At 34.2% G+C, this 23,536-nt stretch overlaps 5 protein-coding genes across 5 annotated transcripts; 1 reads left to right on the top strand and 4 right to left on the bottom strand.

Moving 5' to 3' along the window:
- Positions 1-1,566: 1,566 nt before the first annotated feature.
- Positions 1,567-3,351, bottom strand: LOC140810575 (vestitone reductase-like). The gene is made up of 4 exons (XM_073168417.1): positions 3,081-3,351; positions 2,360-2,884; positions 2,053-2,248; positions 1,567-1,864 (listed from the first exon to the last, which is right to left on the bottom strand). Exons 1-4 carry the CDS (start codon positions 3,205-3,207, stop codon positions 1,723-1,725), a joined length of 990 nt encoding a protein of 329 aa, XP_073024518.1. The 5' UTR covers positions 3,208-3,351; the 3' UTR covers positions 1,567-1,722.
- A 3,065-nt stretch (positions 3,352-6,416) lies between these two features.
- Positions 6,417-7,246, bottom strand: LOC140810485 (vestitone reductase-like). The gene is made up of 3 exons (XM_073168335.1): positions 7,234-7,246; positions 6,778-6,908; positions 6,417-6,629 (listed from the first exon to the last, which is right to left on the bottom strand). Exons 1-3 carry the CDS (start codon positions 7,244-7,246, stop codon positions 6,417-6,419), a joined length of 357 nt encoding a protein of 118 aa, XP_073024436.1.
- A 2,037-nt stretch (positions 7,247-9,283) lies between these two features.
- Positions 9,284-12,472, top strand: LOC140809676 (probable protein S-acyltransferase 14). The gene is made up of 7 exons (XM_073167375.1): positions 9,284-9,698; positions 10,390-10,600; positions 10,689-10,780; positions 11,128-11,251; positions 11,397-11,482; positions 11,749-11,814; positions 12,029-12,472. The coding sequence occupies exons 1-7, from the start codon at positions 9,510-9,512 to the stop codon at positions 12,152-12,154; spliced, it is 894 nt and encodes a 297-aa protein (XP_073023476.1). The 5' UTR covers positions 9,284-9,509; the 3' UTR covers positions 12,155-12,472.
- A 699-nt stretch (positions 12,473-13,171) lies between these two features.
- Positions 13,172-16,415, bottom strand: LOC140810680 (G-type lectin S-receptor-like serine/threonine-protein kinase B120). The gene is made up of 4 exons (XM_073168551.1): positions 15,834-16,415; positions 14,991-15,251; positions 14,035-14,892; positions 13,172-13,953 (listed from the first exon to the last, which is right to left on the bottom strand). The coding sequence occupies exons 1-4, from the start codon at positions 16,291-16,293 to the stop codon at positions 13,472-13,474; spliced, it is 2,061 nt and encodes a 686-aa protein (XP_073024652.1). The 5' UTR covers positions 16,294-16,415; the 3' UTR covers positions 13,172-13,471.
- Positions 16,416-20,629: 4,214 nt separating this feature from the next.
- On the bottom strand, positions 20,630-22,786 carry LOC140809738 (UDP-glucuronate 4-epimerase 3-like). The gene is made up of 2 exons (XM_073167453.1): positions 22,484-22,786; positions 20,630-22,399 (listed from the first exon to the last, which is right to left on the bottom strand). The coding sequence occupies exon 2, from the start codon at positions 22,278-22,280 to the stop codon at positions 20,976-20,978; it is 1,305 nt and encodes a 434-aa protein (XP_073023554.1). The 5' UTR covers positions 22,281-22,399; positions 22,484-22,786; the 3' UTR covers positions 20,630-20,975.
- Between the last annotated feature and the right edge of the window lie 750 nt (positions 22,787-23,536).

Here is a 23,536-nt window from a genome sequence, read left to right as displayed (position 1 = left end):
ATTATTTCAAACTTAGGTATATAAATAATGGTTAATAGACTAATGTCCTCGAAAGCAGGCTACACATGAAATGTGAAAAAATGTTGACAAACACTATAAAAGATGCGTTCTACTAAAAATACAAAGGAAATATAATTAAATTTATGATTATGTAATTGGCACTACCATTGGTTACAAGTACTAAAAAAATAAAAAAAATAAAAAAAATGAAGCTATATTTATAATTGAGCAGCTTAAATATTTTGTAATTTATTGTTGTATATATTGAAATAACAGAAGAAAGTCAAAATATAGAATCAAAAAATAAGTTTGATCAACTGAAAAAAATATATATAATTAATGAAAAAATAAGTTTTGATAATATTTTTTTAGCTTAAATTACTATAAATGTTTTTTTTATTTGTACTAAATTAATTGATTTTAAGTTAAATTGGATGGCTTTAACTTTATTATTTTGACCTTTTAGGCTTTGTGGGAGATTGTTACAAATCTAAGTTTTAAAAACTCATAAAAAATAAGATTTTTCGAGTTATTATTGATTATAATAATAATCATGGAAATATCGAAACAATTTTGCAGCTTGAGTATGCAATATAAGATGCAGCTTGAGTATGCAATATAAGATGAAACTGATTGAGGTCGAAACAATAAGAATTACCAGTGAACAAGATAAATTGTACATTTCACCAGCACAAGAGAATAAAGATGCACCAATTATATACAAATTCAAGAAACAATGTTCTTACAGATTAATGGAGGACTCAACTGCGTGTTTGAAGTGTACATCGACATTTGAAAAAAGCCATAATTTTTTATGCAGATATATATGGTTTCTGTTTCAATCACTCTAACGTCAATTCATCATCACTAGAAAAATTTTACAATTTTGTTGCAGACTGCAAGCATCATGTCTTCAAGTATCTATCCTCTTCGCATGTTATCTTTGCTGGTGAGTTTTTTAATCCGTTTCCTTCATTTTTTTTATAATCCAGTTCAAAAACTAAATACCCATTGCTTCTGAGGATGTAATATATGGTGTCCATTGATGTGACAGAAGCATTAGCGTGGGCTCAGTTGAACATAGAAAATGGCTTCCTCGGTAAAAGTCGTCTTACCTTCTTCCTTTGTACATTTCAACCTTAGTTAAGAGAAAGTGATATGTAAGTAAGTGTGTTCATATATCCAGCTCTTGAAGGATTATGCTGGCAAATACTCCGGTCATACGAAAATACACATTCAACAACACATAAAAAATAACGGTTGTGTTTTTACTTTTAACACGTAGCTTAAAAAATCCGTTCATAGACAACTGTTTCTTTAAAACCGTTGTCTTTGATATATCTACGACAACGGATTTTGAGCATTTTTTTTGGGCTACGACAACGGCCGTTGTATATGAGCTGTTTTTTTGAGGCTACGACAACTGTTTTTCTTTAATATATCTACCTATAATTTAAAAACTGCATCTACATGGTATTTTCTTTAATATTATCTACATATTTATTTCTGAATCTTCTGATTACAAATGTTATTTATTAAGATTTTATATGGCCATCTTTTTTCTAATGATGCACAATATCAATTTATAATATTATTCAAATAGTACAGATTAAAGAACAGGTAACACCCATAAAACAATTATTTAGCAGCAAGAACCAAGAAAAAAATATATAGGTACGATAATACATGTTTATTGCACGAGGAGTCTGACAAATATTGAAACTAGAGGAAACCCTTTTGTTTGCAGGATTCAATTGCTCCATCAAACATTTCTTCAAGCCCATTCTCATATTTGAATCCTGTTTCCAACAGCTTCTTTGAAGAAAGGCCAGAGATTTTAAATGCTTGAACATCTTTCCAACAACTGCATTCATATGGTGGGAAAATTGTAAATTTGATCATTTATGTTCGTTTTTTTGTGATTTTAGTAATATGTATCGAGATTTCAGTTTTGGTCCATTATTTTTTTTTCAACTTTAGTTTTTTTAAAGGAGATGATTAAAATTTTCAAAATGGTATGAATATAATAGGGGATGGATTAATTAAACTTACTCAGGAGTGGGGATTTGAAACTGAGGATATCTGGATGATATAAACTGAGAAAGCTGATGAATCGTGAATTCAACAGCAGAGCAAATGTATCTCCCCTTGGCATTTGGGTACTCAAAAAGATAAATATGGGCTCTAGCCACGTCATCCACATGCACTAAACTACTCTCCATAATCATCGGATAATGATTTTTGTCACCTACAAATCAAACAAAAAAACACGATATATATGTGTGTGTGTGAATCTTTCATTAATAGAAAAGATAATCTTGAAACTATATATGCTTACAGTTGATACTTGATAACATACCAAAGATTAACGCCATGGATATGTTGACTGTGTCAGGGATCTGAGGACAGATAAAAGGGCCCGTAACCCACGTAGGATTCAAAATCACGACATCGAGCCCCTTATCCTCGGCGAATTCTTGCACAGCTCTCTCGGCCAAGGTCTTGGTCACAACATACGCCCCTCCAAAACCTTTCACACTTCTGACAAATTCTACGTCCGTCCAACTACTCTCGTCTATAATGCTGACAGCATTTTTGTTGAAGACCACAGACGAGATACTCGATGTGTACACGACCCGTTTCACGGTTTTCGAGTCAAGGCATGCCTGCAGAATGGCCCGCGTTCCATTCACGACCCGTTTGATCTTTGCTTCTTCGGGTTCTTTCTCCTCGAAGTCTAGCGGGTGGGCCATGTGAAAGACTCCGGTGCACCCTTCCAGGGAGGCTGCAAAGGTTTCAGGATTGTCGAGATCGGCGTTGTATATGTTGAGCCTCTCGGATGCACCGGGGAGGGTTGTGAGGTAGCTGATGTCCCTTTTTTTCCCTGCAAAAGCAGTTGAGATAGCTAGCTTGTTGAGTGATCACTCTAACCGCATTTTAAGTTCCAAGTGATCAAGATTATACCAATATAATTTTTTAGGCTTGGTTGATATATACATGAATGTTATACACATGATCATAATAATAGTGAGAAAAAAAAGAAGAAGCAATTCGATGGGCTGCTGAATCTGATGATAGACCTGGATGCATCCGTATAGTTGCATTGACGGAATAGCCATCTTCAAGAAGCCTTTTGACCATCCAAGATCCAAGAAAACCCGTTGCACCCGTCACACATATTCTACCCTTCTTTATTTCCTCTCCCATTACAAAATTTCTCCTTTCAATTTATTTTCTTTGATCTGTAGTAGCAACAGAGCCATCACTCGGTACTTAAATAAGTTCCAAAGCTGGTGGGGGCTGTGCATGCAATCATTTTAGATCTCCCCAACTGCATCCATTAATCAAATTAAATCTGTGTCATGAAAGAAGTCCATTTACCAAGAATCCCTTTCTCTTAGTGTAAAGAGGGATATCTTTAGATAAATCTCCCATCTCCCATCGTAATAAACGGGACGTTGAGTAACTCAGATTTACGTTCACTACTCTCACAAATGCATTATTAGTTTTAAAAAGCTTGAAACTTTAAACAAGTAATCCAAGAGGTAATTAATGGGACTTAATTGAGATGCTCACATGCACATGCATATATAGTCTTCGTAGACCAGACTAGCTAGAAAATTTCTACGATAATTAAATTTATAGTTGATTATGGGTTAATCACTAGATGCAAGATATATATTTTAATTTGTTGGAAGAATGAGTATTACAAATTTTTCAAAATGTCATTATCATAATTATAGTTTTCTGATAAACAAAAAAAATAACCAATGCTCAAGCCTGTTAAATTGTTTCGTGCCAACTTTGCTTTCGGTCACTGTTATCCAACTGTATACTGTGCTTGTCATCATTAATATTCTCTTATTTATTAATCGTTTAAACTTAATTCAACTCGACTACCTAGTTAATTTACGTTTTTTTTTTGTTTTGCAGAAGCTAGTCTGAAATGGATATTTATTCTTAAATATTTTTGATGAATTTCTTCTTTTGCTTATATTATTGATATATTTAAATATAAAATTTTGTGTTTCTAAACTAATTAGATTTCCTTAATTATTTGTTCTTTCTAGATAATATTGTGATAATATTATTGATGGGAATGATAACTCTCCAAATATTTTTATTAATATTCAAAAGATTTATAGTTGTGCATGATTTATTATGTCTTGCTTTAGCATTAAAACTTTATTTGTGTGGTTAACTAATTAATTTCGCTACATGTTGTGGCATATCCACTACAATTAAAAATCCGATATACACAATCAAAATATTTTTCTGAACTTTTATGTTAAACAAATCAACTCTCATAATCTAAGTTTTAACTACTGATTTTTTTTTTTACCACGATAACTTGTGTATTTAATTCGACAAAATAATAATTAATTTCCGTCTTTCCTAGAAATCTAATACTATGTTCGTCTATATATTTTGGTTGAATTTTCTTTCATCTGTCTCACTTCTTTTTCTCTTTTACCGATATATATTTGCCTTCCAACAATTTTTTTTATCCAATTAAAATATTCATTAAACAAGAGTAAAGCCAGAATTTTTTACTAAAATTTACATTTTCAATAACTTTTTAAATCGGTGTGAAAATACACACAAGCCTAAATATATGATACAGATGGAGTAACAATTTTTTTAAAAGAACTTTGATAAATTTTCTATGTAGTTCTTTGACATTGCTTGGTTTATTTTGGGTTTCAATTCGGGTTAGTCGGGTTGAGTTGAAGCAACAATATCACAAAAAAATCTTCAAACCGAACTCGACTCGAACTTGAGACAACCCAAAAACTTTAAACCCAAACTAAACCGACCAACTTGATTTTATTTTTTACTATATAACGTTAATATATTATTCTTTTATTTTTAACAAAACAAGTAAATAAAAATATTAAAAAAATCAAAACACATAACAACAAATGATCGCTTAAATATGATAATTACGTCTCACTAGTTTAAATTTAAAATTTAAGAGTCTAATCATAATTGTCTAAATTATTGATTAATCCATAAAAAAAACAATTGTTTAGAAAACTTTAAAACGTCGTCACAATGAAAATTCATGATATCGATATAAAATAAAATTCAGAGTTAAAGGTTTCATTTTTAATTAAATTGATGTAGCAAAATATATGGAAAGAAGCTAACAGTGTGAACAAAAAACTTCAAAATTTGGCAAGCTGAGCAGCTTAGACCTTTAGGAATACTATTTCTGAAAGTGTTTCGAACAATTCCTCTTTCGTTCATCACTTCATTCAATTTATTATATTGTTTCAGGTCGGGTGGAGCCGTGGAGGTAGAAGGAAAACAGAAGGTCGGGGACTTGGGCTAATGGGTTGGGGCGCTTATCCTTAGTCCTAATTTTTTAAAAATATAAATGGGTCGGTGGGTTTGGGTTTACTGATAACCTGATCTTTAATTCAGGTTAACCCAAAAAAAATTGGGTCAGATTTCGAGTGCGAACCAATCTGACTTGAACTCGAAAACTCTCAACCCTAGTATTTTCGGATCGACTCGTTTGCTTGAAGTTCTAAAACTTGTACTGGGCTTATCTCGACTTAATTAGTTTTCGATTTTCATATGTACTGGGTGAATATATTTTTCATTAATTACTTTAAAGTCTGAAATTTGTGGTTTACCAGATGTTTGATGCAGCCCCGAAATATTGCTGTTGCTTTGGGTCTTTTATGCTACAGCACCGATTAGATTTACATACAGTTTGTTGCCATGCATAATTAAGAAGACTATATTCAAAGAACAGGAAAAGCCGCGATTTTGATGAATGAAAAGAAATACTTTCCAGGGAAACAAGACACAAATTCATGAAATACAGTGACGAGAAGCATAGATACCAAACCGGGCAGCGTAACGATGAATACGTACAAGTTTTGCTTCACAGTTCAAAAAAAAAAAAGTTCGCATTATTACAATTAATTATTGAATATATAATTTTTATATTAAGGCACCAAATCTTGAACATATCATATATCCTACTGTCTTTTGAAGATCACGAAGGAAATATTTGAATCATGATGAACTAAAGGAAACCCTTTTCCTTACAACATACCGGGAGAATTTTGCTGATATAATTAGGTCCTTCAAGGAACCGAAGGAAGCTCTTACGCCCAAGAATGAACATCTGGAGCGTGGAATTTATAAATGACCCAATTATGGGCAGAACGGGTGGCCTAATTGTAGGCAGTCCAACAACACATAACGGTGGAACCCAGACTCTGATACCATGTTAAGATTGGAACTTAGACCCAGCTCAACCCCAAAAGCTAGCTAAGGGAGGAGAATTGTCCGAGCCAATATATGCAACTCACATGTTATTATCCTACCGATGTAGGACAATTAACAAAGTAAAACACAAATACAAAATATATAGTTACTATGGAGCCTAAGCCTCTGTCCTAGCCCATGCATATCTTCACTGAATCAGGGAAATGAGAACTGATAAAGGGGCCATGTATCCATGACGGGATCACTGTCACAAAATCCAATCCATGGTTCTCTGCAAATTCAGTAACTGCTTTCTCTGTCAGTGTCTTTCTTATGACATATGATCGATCCCACTGAACCTCGTAAGCTTCTGATAAGTCCCACATCTCTCCAAGAATCCTCGTCTACAATACCAGATTCTTGCCATTGTGTTTTAACTGTTGATGCACTCGAAGTGCAAGCTTGTAAAATGACTAAGACACCATCGATGGCCCTTTTGGTCTTTGTTTCTTCATCTTAATTCTTTGCCTTCTAAACCTAAGGCAGAGCGACGTGAAAAACTCCGGTGCATCCTTGGATGGCGGGTGAGAAGGTCTCCGGTTTCTCAAGATCCGCGTTGAAGATTTGGAGCCTTTCTGATGCGCCTAGAAGATTTGTGAGGTAGCTCATGTCCCTTTTTCCGTCTGTTGCATTCAAATTATGTTAAGTTGGTGCCAATAATAAGCATTCATGCGTCATTAAATATGGATTTAGTTACAAGTTTTGGTCCATTAAATTGCAATTTTTTCCATTTTTAATCATTTTTCATCGCAGTATTGACGTGACATTAGACACATTAGCAATGTTCGTCGCAACGTTTAGCATTTTTCGGTGAAACATATTCATTTTATGATACTACGTCAACATTCCGATGAAAAAGAATTAAACCCATAAGAATGTAAATTAGTTGACTAAGTTTAAATAATTGACAAATAACATGCTAAAAATATAAAACACGCAAGCACTAACCAGGAATTTTCATCAGCGTGGACTAAAATAAATATAAATCAATATAAATTTTCTTTGATAAAAAAATCATTCTAAAAATAACATTATAATCAATAACCTACATTTATTTTATTAACAAAATTAATTGGTGACAATCAATGTGTCAATCAACTTAAAAGATGCAAAACCAAAAAAAAAAAAAAAAACCAAAATTCAATAACTAGAAGCATAATATACTTGTCAAGGAAAAATATAACAAATAATGGCTTTATGTAAAGATGGAACAATTAAATTTATATAACAAAGTATATTTTCTTTTTAAATAAAATTAACATATAATCCATCACATAATTATAAAATTAGACCAAAAAAGAATATATTAAAATACTTTATGATACATCAGAAGTAACATGCTATTTTGTTTGTGGAATTAAAAGTATTCTGAACTGAAGTAACTTTGATTCCACCAACTTGGGATGGTGGAACTAACTCAAAAATAAATACAAATTAAAGCCGGTTGGTGTCACTAATTCGGGAAAAAATAAGTTACAAACTCATGCAACAGATAAATTATCCCCATTTTACGAATTGTCGATTCGAGATCCTCGTACCAAATACTAAAATAAATTGTAATTATGACATGTATACGGGACAACATGCCATGCAACATCTAAAACAAGTGGGTTTTCAGTTTTTATGTGTAAATTGTATACGTAAAAATTGAAGTATTATTTTTTTAGAGGTCGCAAACACTTGTTATAATGTCATATCAACATATTGCAATTTTAGTATAAAAGTTTTTTTTTGGGATATTTTTTTCGAATAATTAGTTTTACTGTAATAAATTTCAATAAAAAAAATATGTGTATGATCAACATTTCAAATAAACAAAAAATTAAATTTTTATGCGTAACACTTTTTAGTATACACAAGTTTAGATTAAACAAAATATATATTTGTCACAACTTGTGAATATATCGGCTTAAATAAATGAAAATCGTGATTTTATACTTACAAAATGGAGTAATTTTATACCTGAAAAATGTAATAAAACAACTCTGGAAAGTTGGTTGATTTTTTTTTTTTTATTACAATACACACGGAGAGAAGGATCGAATCAGGGAAATCGGCTAATCCGACAGAGAGTGAGACCATTGAACCACAAGCCCGGTTTCAGAAAGTTGGGTGATTTGATTATCAAATTAGTCAAATCTTCTGGATGCAGTTCCATCGCACAAAGGAGAAAATGTCAAGCCATTTGATTCAACAATTGACCACGACTTTAATAATTTCCCATGTAAAAGAGAGTATTGATCAACGATAGTGGGCGTGATTTGGTTTTAATACAAGGCAAAAATTTGTGTGAGTTTTACTGTCGTATTTGTGAGATGGATATTTTGTTTGAGTTACTCATGAAAAAGTATTACTTTTATGGTAAAGTATTACTTTTATTGTGAATATGAGTAGAATTGATCCGTCTCATAGATTATGATTTATGAGACGGTCTCACATAAAATCCATTCTTAAAACATAAGCTGTGTGAAAAAAGCATGTGCAATTATTAACGACGGGTTACACACGTTGTATGTAATAAAATATAAATAATATGTATTTTGCATATTTTGTTTCTAAGATTTTGATTCAGTTATAATGTTTATAAAAGTAAATATGATATGAGATTTAGAACAAAATTATGTTAAAAAAATAAAAACAATTTTAGAAAGTAAAGATTATTATTTAAAGATAAAAAATAAAATGATGTCGATCGTGAGACGAAAGAAGTTTGTATACGATGTTTAACTTGTATAAAATAGTATAGATATAAAATTTGAATAGGAAATAAATTGTAAATGTTAAGAAATATTTTAAAAAATATCATAAATTAATTAAAATAAGAGAACAAAAACACAATTTAATTCTGAAATGAAACAAAAAAATAACCTGAATTTCCACTTGTTTATTGTCTACCAACTAATATTATTACTTGTTAATAATAATAATCAGATTGGTTAAAAGTTTACAAAGGACTAATCAGTATAATTTGTTTGAAATTTGACCCAAACTACCAACATATTGCATAATTGTCCCTCTTCTTTCCTTCCAATTCTCCCAATTTCATTCCTGGGTACCTCCATTTTCATACTCTCCACGCGGAATCGATTAACCCTAACTACTCCCCTAATCACATCACGTTAACCGATTCAATAACCAAGAAGACTTTTTTGTGAAAATCTTGATTTTTCTCCCTTTTTGTAATTATTTAATTGATTTATATTTCGTATAGATCTGGTGTAGTGATGGCGTGGAATGTATTCAAATTCTGCACCGCTCTCCGGGGTCTGGGTTCGATCATGATTCTATTGGTTCTTGCCGTCGTTGGCGTCTCCTATTATGCCGTGGTGATCACAAATTACGGCCCGGCGCTTGCCGCCGGAGGGCTGGATACGCTGCAAGCTTTGGCCGTGTTGATCTTGTTTCATTGTTTGGTAATTTCTTGCCTGTTCTTTGGAGTTTTATCTGTTTTTGTTTTTGCATATGGAAAGTCAGCTTCTTGTTTACTCTCTTGCACGACTTTTTGGGAAATTGTACAGAGTTTTGTTGTGCTTTGTGTTTTCCTGGAGTTACATGTTTCTTCTTCTCATACTTCACTTTCGTCAAATTAGACCGAAGGTCCCGTGAATGTGGATTTTAGCTTAGTTCTTCAGATTGAATTACACTCTAAATAGTTGGCATTATAGGAAATTCTGCACTGTTCTTTCATGGCTGTGGCTTACGTATATTATAATTTTATTGGTGGTTGGTTTGGTTGGTTATTAATAGAAATTCAGCTGTTGTTCATCTTGATGTTATTGTTTGTTGTGAGCCCTTAATTTTGGAAACGTAATGTTGATAGAGTAGCTGAAAACGTATGCAGTTGTTTTCAATCTTCTCAAGATATATCTATTATTATCTTTGTTATCATGTGTTAATTTGATCATTTCCGTTTGTTACTCATACATATAGAAATCAATATGTGTTTGGATTGGTTGATTTGAAAATTTTAGTGTCAGTGCAATAGTTTCAAAAACTAAGTGATGCAAGAATGCTAGGTTTTAGCTGATTAGTTAAAAAATTGTTGGATGATATGATGCAATATTGATAAGCAAGAAAGCTGATTTCTTCAAATGCTCAATGCAGTTAGTAATGCTATTGTGGAGTTATTTTTCTGTTGTTTTTACGGATCCTGGTAGTGTGCCTTCAAGTTGGAGGCCGACAATGGATGAAGAAAGGGGAGACTCCGATCCTTTAACCGCATCAGAATTTCAATCCGACTTCGAGAGTAGAGGAATCCGTTATTGTAGAAAGTGCAATCAGTTAAAACCACCAAGATGCCATCACTGCTCTGTTTGTGAGTTTTGTTATGTAGTTCCTTGTGGCTATTGCATTCTTTTACGTTCTGTTTCCTCGATTAATGAGTTGTTGATATTTCTATTTAGGCGGGAGATGCGTACTAAAAATGGACCATCATTGTGTATGGGTTGTCAATTGTGTTGGGGCATTGAACTACAAGTATTTCCTTCTCTTCCTGGTATGATCAAATAACTTTGAAAGAGCTAAATTGGTTGGTTTTCATTGGTCTTGATGATTATGTGTGATAACTAACAGATTCTGTATCTATTTGTTTAAAATAGTCTTTTCTGGGTAATGGAGTTTTCTTGTGTATGTTGATCTGTTTGGAACATGGTATTGATTCTTATCATCTTATGTGTAGCATCGGCAGCAGTTATATTTAACCTATCGTCATTGATCTTCTCCGTTTCTTTTAAAATGAATATGCTCTCAGCTTTTAAAAATAGTTCTATGGTTTTATATTTATACTTATATTGACCAGTACTGTAAATCACATCAATGACCGATGATTCTCTTGTGATGCAGTTGTACACATTACTCGAAACTAGTCTCGTTACATTGTCGTTATTACCTCATTTTATTGCATTCTTCAGCGATGGAGATATTCCTGGGACTCCAGGAACTCTTGCCACAACTTTTCTTGCCTTTGGTAAGACCACATTTCCCTTTCTTTCCCATTAAATGCTTAAGGAGCAATAAATTTGGCTCTGTACGATGGGGTTGAAGCAGTGCCAGCTCCCCTTCCAATGCTTTGCTGTATTCTGCTGATATTTTCTACTTTTCACATTTTGTAGTATTAAATTTGGCATTTGCGTTGAGTGTATTGGGATTTCTGATCATGCACATATCAATGGTGGCTGCCAATACCACGACCATTGAGGTACTATAGTTCATCTGTTTTCACAATTTGACTTTGATGATTAGTGATGCCTTTATTCTTCTGATTCAAAATTTTATTGGTACACATTGAATATGTGTTCAAATATCGAAACTTCGTATATATATTCCTGGGTTCCATTGCATGGTTTTAGTTCTTCCAACAAGTAGAGAGATGAAGATAGGAGTAAATGGTCTACTGAAGTGATCCTTTCTGAGACTCTTGTTTTATGTCGAAAATAGCTGATGCATTCTACTGGCTTATATTAGGCATATGAGAAGAAGGCCACTCCGAAATGGCGCTATGATCTTGGACGGAAAAGAAACTTTGAACAGGTTGGGCATGTTTGGATTTTAACAATCATAAGAGTGCTTTCAGTTTCAGCCATAATTTAGAGCTCTCTCAATAACCACATTGTTTGAAATCTATACGAGCTGTTTATCTGTAGCAATTGTTTTTCTTTCTCAAGGAAATTATTTGGCTTTCACCACATTTTATTTCGTGCTCTTGTTCATACATCTTTTTTAAGTAACCCCGTAATGTAAATAGGTATTTGGGACGGACAAGAGATATTGGTTTATCCCAAGTTACTCTGAAGAAGATTTGCGGCGGATGCCTGCTCTCCAGGGTCTTGAATACCCTTCGAAACCAGACATGTCTCCACAAGAATTTTGATAATGATCACACAATCATACATCCATCTAAGTTTACAGCAATGCAACTAATCCAGGACTGGGACAACCAGTAAGCTTACTCTCTGCCGAAAGTACATTAAGAGACGGACAAACATGAAGAAAATTCGGCAGATGAGAGATGATTTGATGATGTTGGTGAGGATATTTAGATTTTGCTATCATGGCAAGAAACCGGGCACTGTAAGATACAAAACGTTCCAGCTCGTTGGCGGCTTTGGATGTTATTTAAAGGTACAGATTCATTTTAGCATCTCACAGAAACTTTATGGTGGTATATTGTTGGGATCTTGTACTCTTAGTCTCTTATGTAATTTTGTTTGTTAATGTTCTCTGTTTTGAACAAATATCATGTAACACTTAAATTCAATCTAAAAGCTAAAACTTGACATTTTCAAAAGCATCATAGCATATTGTTATCATGGTTCGCTGGCAGTCGTGGAGGCTGTCACCGAGCTTACTGTTCATCTTGAACTTTTCTGGTACGGTTGGTGGGGACTTTTTAAAAGAATTTTTCTAATAAAAAAAAAATTGAAACTTGGAAGCATATTAATGAAAAAAATTGGAAATTTTGCAAGTAAAAATAAAAAAAATTAAAACATTCCGCGACCGAGAAGGTGAACCACGCTAATTATACAGGCTGTCAAAGGTTAATGAGAATCGGAAGAATCCAGGATTGGGGGGACAGAAATCGTAAATATTTTTTCAAGTAAAATATTTGGAAGACGTTAAGCTTCCCGACACGTTCATATTCTTATGTTCACTTTTCAAGTGCATACAAACAAAGCGAAAGAACACCTCAGTAATAATTCACTTGGCAGGAAGCAAAGGACAAGAAATTCAGAGGGGACGAAGACAGAAAGCCTGAGCCTGCCAAATGAGTACTCGTGACCAAATTTGAAAATTTAAAAAAAGAATAATTAAATGGTAGCTTTTATGTTAATTCACATCCAGTTCTGCCAAGGATCTGGTTATCTGGGTAACGACTACTCACTCAGGCTTCTGAACTTAAAAAAATATGATATTACAAGAGAAAGGCCTATAATGCTTCTGTTTCTTGGATAAATATCAGCATTAAGAAAATAGTCCCCCCACTTTAATGATAAAATGAGTACAAATAATACAACAAGCTAAGTCAAGCGAGTGGAGGCAACTCCGTTCCATACTGGTCTAGGATTTCACAAGCAACTTAAGTCAACTCATGGCTGATACAGAATGCATGCAGGCATAAAATATGTTGCGTACTTTGCCATCAGCAAAAAATTGGTAAAACTAACTTCTTTTGGAGTGACATGTTTGATCAAGAGTTCAAACCAATGCCATCCAGTTCTTGCATCACAGTTCCAATGTCTGGCCTCTGGTCAGGAAACTCGTTTGTGCAGAGAAGTGCGACTTCTCCAAGCCTAGCTGCCTCAGATTCCTTGAACTTTCCAGCAAGATTTGCATCTATGAAGTCTTCGAATCTTGATAACTCCGCCCCGTGACAGTTCAACTGTGAGATTCTGCTTTTTCCCGAGAGGATTTGAAATATGATCATACCGAAGGCATAGATGTCGCTCTTTTCAGTGAACCTGCCTGTGGTGGTGTATTCGGGAGCTAAGTACCCCAATGCAGCACTACCTTTTAACGTCGAGAAAACTATGTCATCTGCTAATAGGTTGTGAAGGCCAGAGTCCGAGAGTAATGGGTTGTAGTGCTCATCGATCAGGACTTTCTCAGCTGATATGTTACGGTGAACCAATGTTCGTTTGTTATTCTTGGTTCCATGCAAATACTCGATACCTGATGACAAGAACACAAGTATGAGATATAGCATAAAGATCAAGAACTTTTTAACAAAAGATGACCTGAATAAAAGCTTACCTTTGGCGACCCCTTGAATTATAGATTTCCGAGTGGCCCAACCAAGAACGTTCCCTTTATCGTCTTTCACATCGAGATATTGCAAGAGGTTCCCGTTTGAAACAAATTCATATATGAGGAAGCACTCTCCCCTCCCCTTGGAACAACAAAAGCCTCTCAACCTCAGAAGATTTTCATGTTTCAATGACGTCAACAGCTTCAACCCTTTGAGAAATTCAGTTTCATCGGACTTGCAACTAATCTTTGAAATGCACTTGATAGCAACTGCAGATCCGTCCCTCAATATCCCTTTATACATAGCCGAGAAGCTACTCTTCCCCAATAAGTTTGTCTCGGAGAAGTACTGAGTTGCAGACTCCACTGCATCCAGAGTGAACACGTAGCTTTTGAGAATCTCCTGAGAGAAACTATTTCCATCTTCTCGCTTAGCCAGAGGATCCCAACTGTTGGAATACTCGAGACTAATGAGAGGGGATGCAGTTCTCCTGCAAACATCCTTAACTTGATCAGTACTTAGTCGAGCTTCGCCAGAATCAAAGGCACTACCGATTTTCTGTTTCCTGTGACGATACCATGAAAGTGTGAAAACAGCAACCACCATCGAAGCAACGATCAATCCAATAACTATAACAACAGCTGCAGTAGTATGAGTTCTCTTGGACTGATTCAATCCATTTGGTAGAACGTTTGCCGACTCCGGGATATCTTTAGATGGAATACGACCAGTACCAGGCCCAAATGGCTCAGGTTTACTGGAACTTTTACTATAATCAGAACAAGTCTTTAATGAAGAAAAATCGATCCCACACAACCCTATATTATTTGCATACTGGAAACCTTCATTCAGTCTCTTCAGTTCTTTGTTTTGACATACAAGAAAATAAACAATATCATTAGATCACACTATAACAATAATCATCATTTGATAACTGCAAATCTCAAGATCAAGAAGGTACCTAGAGGGACAATGCCAGAAAGAGTATTATTTCTGATGTCAAGAACTTTAAGCAACGGTAAATCCGCCAATTTAGATGGGATCGAACCGAAGAGATTATTGAAGCTCAAATCCAACCTAGTCAAAACCAGTAAACCCCCTAGACTCGCCGGGATAGCACCCGTTAACTTGTTGGACTGCAGAGCAAGAACACTGAGTTTTTTTAAAGAGCCAAGCTGAGTGGGGATGTTTCCACTTAATCTATTGTAGCAGAGTTGCAACACTGCATAAATATAGAGAAAAGACGAGGCAAGTTATAGCTTGATCACCGTAACTAAATGCGGAACTTTTTACAACTCGTGAGAACAATCTAAAGCTAAGTGGTGAAAGCTACGGGACCATGACTTCATTCTCCATTGTTAATTAAGCAGATTACAACCGCCCCCACACCTCTCAAAGACCTCAATATATTTTATCGATAAATGATAAAGCCTTCTTTTAAATAAGAATTAACCTTGAAACAAAACAGATCAAATAGCAAAGTTTTCTACTTTTGCTGTTCACGTGTCTCCACCCAACATACGCTAATACCCAAACCACAGAAAAAATAAAATAAAATATGATTAAAAAGGAAAGAAGAAGAAGAATAAAATAGCCAATTAAAGAAAGAAAAGGATCCAATATTATTTATTTCCGACCAACTCTAGTACTGATATTTACATTCAACACACAAAAATCAAAGAGAAACACACTTCGCTGGAGAAAAAATAAAAAACTGGAAGACCGATATATGTGTATATCAATTAACTTTCTCTGGCTACTGTCTGAAAGAAGAAAGGAGAGAAAAAATAACCCAAGAAACAACCTTGTAAGCTGAACATAGACCCAATCTCCGAAGGGATATGACCAGAGAGATTATTAACGTTGAGATACAAATCAGAGAGGTCAGTCAAGTCAGCAAGCTCCTTAGGTACAACCCCATGAAGTTCATTGAAGTGTAAGTACAACCCAGTCAAGTTCTTGAGCTGACCAATCTCAGGTGGTATTTGACCAGAAAGTCCTTTTCCTTGCAGCGTAATGTTAGCCACTTGACCGAACTCATTACATGAAATCCCTTCAAAGGATCCATCGCAGGGACCAGAAGTAGAGTTTATAGACCACGAAGAAAGAACAAGATTTCGAGGGTCCAATGAAGCTTTGATTGTCATTAGAAGAGGTAAAGAAGTGGCGTAGGTGTTAGAGTTAGCTGGTTGGGAGTTTGTGGGTGGCAAAAATAGGAGAAATGTGGAGAAGAAGATGATGAAAAGGTAGAGGAGGAAAGCCATTTTTTCTGTGTTTCGAGAAAGCTCTCCCCTTTGCTAGGAAATGGACAGTGAGAGAGAGTGTGTACTTGTCGATAAAGATCGTTAATTTTCGGTTTGAGCTGCTAAAGTTTGAACCTTTCTTGGATCAAAATGGGATGATCTTGTTGAAAATTTGAATAAAAATTATGTTATATATGAAAGGAGAATGTTTTTTGGCTCTGAATATTTTAGAGTTAGTTATGTTTCATTATTTTGAAAATATTTTTAATTTTTTATATTTTTGAATTAATTGAAAACTTTTGGTTCTTCGTATTCTTGAGGTAATGAGAAGATTAATCTTGCATGACTCTTAATGTGTATTTTGGGACTTATAAACAGTGTGTTTATTTCCTCATTTCAAACATATGTAAATGATTTTTACAAATACTCAAGATCTTAACATTCTCTTGTATTTTATATTGTTAATTTTTAATTTGGCATCCGTTAAATTTTGGTCATAAAGTGAAGGTACATTCAGTTTGCTGTAGTAGTGTCTTGTGCTAAATCACTGATTGTTATGTTGTATCCTAAGAAACAGACGTCCAAGACAATCCTCGAAGCACATAACAAATCTATTTGAAGTACATTGTACTTCGTACACGTCTCGATTTGGTTTATTTTAAACTTTGTTTTATTGTATTTTCTTCACAATTTAATTTATTGGTCTTTTTACAAAAATTTATTATATTTTATCGTTCATTTTCAACTTTGTTTTATTGTATTTTCTTCACAATTTAATTTATTGGTTTTTTTACAAAAAATTATTGTATTTTATCGTTCAATGTATTGTACAACAAGTAAGATATTTGAGGTTTGGAACATGGGTTGAGCTTGTCCTTGGCCTGGTTCCCGGACCGGAGAGAAGAGGCTAGGGTGATAATAGGATCGAGAGATCTTTGAGTGGGGCAGATTTTGGAAATCTTGGTTACTGGGAAGTCCGGTAGTCGGTCGCCTTGAGGCTGCCTTTTCAACACGAGGAAATCTTCTTCGGTACCCATGTTTGATGGCAATTACAGAAGTTCCCTTAAAATTTTATTATTGGCAAATTGCACCTTGAAGTTGAGTATTTTGACATTTGACCTCGAAGTTACATCTAAATTTCACAACACACTCTAAGATTGTTTTCTTAAGCCTTGAAAATTGAAAACTATTTTACTTTTTAAAGTTGTATGGAAAATTTGTTACAATTGATTTGATAAATCTGATATATCATCTCACACTTGATACATTAATGTTAAATGAATTATAAATCATCAGTATTATTAGCTTTTATAATTCAATAATCGATAAAATATCATATAATATGAACTCATGAACGTGTTTAATACAAAATGCTAAAATAATATACTAATTGATTTACAAACGAATGCACAATTACTAATGGAACTTTTGAGTTATTTCAGTTATAATTTTAATATAATGAAATAAATATATAGAATATCGAGTTTACTAGAGGCGGGAGAGCCCTCTGTCTCGTTGTAAGGGGTGCTTTTGACAATTACCCATTTTTGGCAATCGTGGGTCCCTTAAGTTTGTTTGTTTTACAATTTGGTCCTCTGGGTTTCTTACTGGCTGAAAGAATTAGGGTGTGTTTTTCTTACAGTTTTGGCTGAAACTTTCTGACACGTCCGCATGAGGCACGGGCCTTCTGAAGATTTTATTATTGATGAGCGATGACCATGTCTCAAAATTGTTTAATTAAAATAAAAAATATATTTTATTTACTTCATCTATTATATATATATATATATATATATATATATATATATATATATTTTCTTTTTCTTCATTTATTTACCAATCTCAACACTTTGACCAGTCATAACTTCACCGTCATAAAAAATTAAAAGTAAATATATGGTTGAAAAGTTCTCGACTAGAGCTATCTTTTGGTACCAATGTTGATCATTAATGTATATGATTATGAATTAAGGGATTTCCAAATTATTGAGATGTATGATTCAAATATTCAATAGGTTGATGTTTTGGAATCATTAAAGATATTGTTGAAATTTTAAGTGTTAATTCTTGATTTAAAATTCAAAGTTCTAGAAATTAAGAAAGTTGATCACTTGAAAATGAGTTTAGTGCAATTTAAAGTTAAAAAAATATTTTACGGCGAATTAAAGTATACGTGATTGATTTTAAGCATTTTAATTGAATACTTGAATTTTATGAATTTAAAGTGCTTAAATAGTTGAAGTTGAAATATTTTAATTGAATTTAAATGGTTATGAGATTAGTCATAATTCTATGTTAATAAATTATTATTAGAATAACAGATTCTCACATTCACTAAAATAACAGTGTCAGATAAAAACTCATAGCCCTACTAGCCCAAAAACTAGTCGAGCTCGCGATCAGGCTCGCAAACAAATTAGAATAAGTTTTTTATCGAACTGAGCTGCGAGTAACTCGCGAGCTTCTTGTTCGTTTACGTCCTTAAATGTATCCATGTCTATCATTGTAAAAAAGGCGGTGGATCGAAGACAAAATTACCTTCACATATAAATCCAACTATATATATTTTTCCAACTCGAAGGCTCTTTTTCTAGGTTGACAAGCTCATTGTTAGATCATTTTATATAGTAAATAAAAGGTCGATGAAAAATTTTGGAGATTGGTCGAAATTATAGAAAAAAATTTGATTAGATGGGTTTGGATATGATAAAAGGATTCAGAAATTAATACAAACTATTTCAATTTTGGAGAATTTAAAATAAAATGATTAATGATCGATGACTTGTATCTCATTTAACATCAAAATTCAAGTTTGAAACGAGATTTTGGGTTTGACACCCAATTGTAACAATGTCCTCTCTTCCAGCTGAAAAATGATTAAGGCGTATACTTAAAACGGCCTGAAAGAATTTGTAATTCATAAGTATCATTAATTTTTAAAACATAATTCATAATTGTTATATAAACATAAAAATGGGTTCAAATTATAAATTCTTTTAAAAAATAAATTAAAAAGTTTCTTGATTTCACATCAACCACACTGTTTTTCTCGTACCCATTCCACAGATATTCAAAAGTTAACGCACCAAACGCTGAACAGTTGTTTCAGATATGTGCTACACCAGTTGAGTTCTCCAGTAAATGATGGAATCATAATTGAATTGTTTCATTTTCATAAAATAATAATGATTGAATTGTTTAATTTAAACTAAAAAAAATTACTTCTTTGATTTTATTAATGAAGTAAAACAAAAGTGCGACTCACAACTCACAAGCTCATTAATTTTACTTATATTTTATGAATAATATAGATTGAGTTTAGTTTATAGAAAAATCATATGATATGTAGGTAAACACAACATTCAAAAAATTCAAAGACGATTTTATCATTATTGATTATATAGAATTCTACATGATATCGGTCCCGATTTCGATTCCGATTCCACGACGTTATTTGCAATACAAACTTGTCCGTATTTACGATTTTTTAAAATTAGAAAACTTTAGTGTTTCTCTAGTATTTTGAGTATCATATAATTTTGTGTGTATTCCCATGATGTTGAAATGGTAGTCCACCACATTTAGAAATCCATAATAATTTAGTTTAGTCCTTCTTGAGGAAATGGCCCCAGAAGAGAGTACTCCCACTAAAAGAAACCAAAAGAGCAGCACCTGGGGGCACCAATCTTTCAGTGTCATTTTGTACTCTAAAAATGTAAAAGTTTGGCAGCGATAGATGGGAAGTATTTTCACAAGCTCTACATTCAATTCAGCCATGATTTCATACTTCTTGCCATCATTTTTCAGTCCATCTTTCCTAAAGGATCAAGTAGGATCATCGAAAACTAATTTCAGGAACAAATCTCCGAAGCCTTCTGGTACGTTGTGCAACACTTCTTGATCATCTAGTAGAACTACATTCATTGCCTGTGATTTATCAATCGACAATGACATTCTCTGAAGTATAACTGCATTACATGATGTTCTAGGCATCCGGTGATTGTCGTTCCGTTCGGAGCCATCACAAATATTCATGTGTAAAAATCATCACACCAAGTTTCTATCATGAATGTTCTCATAAGATGATCTTTTTTTCCACCACCGCACATGTATAAACTCAAAACATCAAATGTACCTAAATATGCAACCCTGTGCTTCCGTTGTTGGTCCAAAATCATAGGAGTGAGTGACTGACTGAAGAGCAACTAATCAACCAACATAGATTACCATTTATTGGAGAACAATTAAGCAGTTAAAAAGCTGGCATGTGCTGTGTACCGCCAAAAACAATATGGAAAATAAATTACTTCATCAATGATAAATCAACCAACAAAAAATGGTAATCAATCTAAATGAAGTTTGTAACATCAAAATTATCGTGTGCTACTTTATTTAAAATCGAATTCAGATTATACACGTCCATGAGTCAGCAAATCGCTCTATCAGTCATGAATTATACAAATTATATAAAACTACAACAATTACAATCCCATGAGTGGAAAAAGGAACACCAGGGGAACCAATGGTCACCAAATGGCAAGCGCAAAAGCTTCTTCACCATGAGAGAGGAATTTCCTCATTATATCACACTCGAGACTTGTGGAAACAAGAGAATCTCCAAGAAGGGAAATAGCTTAAAATAATTGTAAGAATCAAAATGAACAAGAATGGAATGATCCTACCGCACAATTGAAAAAATCGTATTACTGTGCGCTCTTCTTCCCGTTAGCATAGTAACTGAGGTACCATCGAACGAATTTCTTTAACCCTGTCTGAAGATCAGTCGAGGGTTTATAACCAAGCTCTTTCTGAGCTAAGCTTATGTTGGCATGCGTAAATTGTACATCACCATTCCTTGGCAACTTCATAACCAACCTCTTTGCCTTCACCTTGAGTAACCTCTCCAAAATACTCACAAGATCCGAAACTGGTACAGGGGATGTGTTTCCCAAATTGTACACCCGCAGTTGAGCCGGCCCCTTCTTCTTGCCACCACTGCCGGTACTTTTCTCTGCCGTATCCAATGCACCCAGACAACCCTTGGCAATATCATCAATGTAGGTAAAATCCCTCGCCACCGTTCCATGATTTGCAGCCTCAAAGATTGGGATCGACTTCCCCTTCAAAATATCCCTAGTAAAAAAGAAGTATGCCATGTCCGGCCTACCCCATGGTCCATAAACAGTGAAAAATCTCAATCCAGTAAGCGAAAGCCCATATATATGATTATAAGTATGTGCAATCTCTTCACCGGCTTTCTTAGTTGCAGCATACAGGCTCGCAGGCTGATCAGTCTTGTCCCTCTCGGAAAAAGGAACCTTAGTATTCAATCCATACACAGAACTACTCGAAGCCCACACGATCGCTGGCTGCGGATTCGCATTCTTGCAAACCTCGAGCAAACTAACTAGGCCGGCAATGTTGCTATGTACGTAGGAGCTAGGATTCTCCATTGCATAGCGAACACCGGCCTGCGCAGCCAGATGCATAACATGAGTAAAGGGCACAATATCAAAAAGCTTCTTTAATAGGGCAGCATCATTGATATCACCCTCCACAATGTACACCCCGGTTCTGTCTAAAAGTGCTTGTCTAGCCCTCTTCAGGGAGGTATCATAATAATCATTGAAATTATCCAGCCCCAAGACACCGTCCCCTCGCCGTTTGAGGGCGGAGGAGACATGAGTGCCCACAAAACCAGCAGCCCCTGTAACCAAAACCGAAATCCCATTTCTAGACCTGATTTTAGCAGAGGCCCTGACCCTCTTTTCAAAGTTAGGGTCACCATAAGAGCTTCTAAGGGACCTTCTAGAGAGATCTGAAGGAACAGGGGATGAGGAAGAGGGTGATCTATAGAAGAACAAAAAGATCAAGCCTAGGAAAACAAATGACCAAAAAGCGAGCTTGGCCAGAGAAGAATGCAGCCTCACCCTATTGTACGGAGACTTATCCATCTTGAACTTTCCTGGGGTTGAAGGGCCGCTGTCAATGTGCTTCATCTGTGACATTAACCAACAAAATAAAAAAACTCGAGATTCGACGAGTTCCCGCGACCAATTTCCCTGCCTTCGCGGTCTATCTGCTGGTTTTCTTGGATTTTCTTGGAATCAAAATCAACGAAGAGGGCCTGGGCGTAAAATGAGCAGCTAAAGTGAATTTCCCCCCTTCAAAATTTGATAAATGCAGCTTCTCAGGAATGAGGATTACGTACCTAGAGATGGTGGTGTGGAATAGTTCTAAACTTTATTCATGGGGAATCTTTGGTTTCTTGTAGAAAATGTTTGGTGGTGGCGGTGGTAATTGAATATTTTTTTTTCCTTTTCTTTTCCCAAAAAAAAAAATCCCACCTTCCTTTTCCTACGATTTTCCCATTGGAAAACAGATTTGAAAGTTGATGATTGAATAAAAATGGTGATTGGAGAGAGGGCGAAGAGATTTCTAAACGAGAGGAGGGAGCGAAATGCGGTCTCGAGAAAGTTTAAAATATGTCAAAACAAGAGAAGAGTGGACTTCGGATGGATGAGGGGTTGTCTTCCAAAATCAGTCGATTATTTTCATTTAATCCACGTGCAAAAATTTATGCGAAATGGTCATAAGAATCGTATTTTATGAGACAAATCTTTTATTTGAGTCATTCATGAAAAAATATTTTTTTTATGCTAAGAGTATTACTTTTTATTGTTAATATCGGTATGGTTGACCCGTCTCACAGATAAAGATTCGTGAGATCGTCACACAAAAAACTTACTCTAATCCAAATTGAGAATTTTATAATTCTAATTTCTCTTTTCATGTAAATTTCTTTTACCCAAACTCACCACTTTATCGGCCCCATCTAATTATTTTTCAAAATCAGTTTATTAAACTACTTTTAAGATATGATAGGTCTTGCTAAACATCTAGTCAAATGCAAGATATACAGCAAGACATTGGATAATTCATTTTTTTATAATGCGGTAATTTCAAAAGATTTTTAATTATTAGCTTTGATTGGTAGTAAATGTAAATTTTTCCACATGGCCTTGTTTTAACTAATTTATATCTCACAAATACTTTGTGGTATTAGCTCACGAGTCAATTTTGTGAGATAAATTTTGTATTTAGGTCATCAATAAAAAAATTATTATTTATTATTATAAATATGATTAAGATTGATTCGTTTTATAAATAAAAATATGAAAAATCGTCTTAGAAAAAACCTATTATAAATAATTAGTGGGGTTATTTCTTATTTAAGATAGAGATTTGCAGTGTGAATTTGAGG

This window comes from Primulina eburnea, chromosome 13 (genome assembly GCF_022965805.1).
Source record: "Primulina eburnea isolate SZY01 chromosome 13, ASM2296580v1, whole genome shotgun sequence".
Classification (NCBI taxonomy): domain Eukaryota; kingdom Viridiplantae; phylum Streptophyta; class Magnoliopsida; order Lamiales; family Gesneriaceae; genus Primulina; species Primulina eburnea.
The sequence above is the reverse complement of the archived record's forward strand: the minus strand, read 5'-3'. Positions and strand labels throughout refer to the sequence as shown.

What these genes read in the sequence shown, in the direction of transcription:
- LOC140809676 (XM_073167375.1), top strand. Translation starts at nt 9,510, where the DNA reads ATGGCGTGGAATGTATTCAAATTCTGCACCGCTCTCCGGGGTCTGGGT. An exon ending in ATGCCATCACTGCTCTGTTT is followed by an intron (nt 10,601 to 10,688) that starts GTGAGTTTTGTT and finishes ATTTCTATTTAG; the next exon opens with GCGGGAGATGCGTACTAAAA. An exon ending in CCAATACCACGACCATTGAG is followed by an intron (nt 11,483 to 11,748) that starts GTACTATAGTTC and finishes GGCTTATATTAG; the next exon opens with GCATATGAGAAGAAGGCCAC.
- LOC140809738 (XM_073167453.1), bottom strand. Translation starts at nt 22,280, where the DNA reads ATGTCACAGATGAAGCACATTGACAGCGGCCCTTCAACCCCAGGAAAG.
- LOC140810575 (XM_073168417.1), bottom strand. Translation starts at nt 3,207, where the DNA reads ATGGGAGAGGAAATAAAGAAGGGTAGAATATGTGTGACGGGTGCAACG. An exon ending in AACTATACGGATGCATCCAG is followed by an intron (nt 2,885 to 3,080) that starts GTCTATCATCAG and finishes CTGCTTTTGCAG; the next exon opens with GGAAAAAAAGGGACATCAGC. An exon ending in TTTCAAATCCCCACTCCTGA is followed by an intron (nt 1,865 to 2,052) that starts GTAAGTTTAATT and finishes ATATGAATGCAG; the next exon opens with TTGTTGGAAAGATGTTCAAG.
- LOC140810680 (XM_073168551.1), bottom strand. Translation starts at nt 16,293, where the DNA reads ATGGCTTTCCTCCTCTACCTTTTCATCATCTTCTTCTCCACATTTCTC. An exon ending in GTCTATGTTCAGCTTACAAG is followed by an intron (nt 15,252 to 15,833) that starts GTTGTTTCTTGG and finishes ATATTTATGCAG; the next exon opens with TGTTGCAACTCTGCTACAAT. An exon ending in AATTCAAGGGGTCGCCAAAG is followed by an intron (nt 13,954 to 14,034) that starts GTAAGCTTTTAT and finishes TCTTGTCATCAG; the next exon opens with GTATCGAGTATTTGCATGGA.
- LOC140810485 (XM_073168335.1), bottom strand. An exon ending in GATGCACCGGAGTTTTTCAC is followed by an intron (nt 6,630 to 6,777) that starts GTCGCTCTGCCT and finishes CTGGTATTGTAG; the next exon opens with ACGAGGATTCTTGGAGAGAT.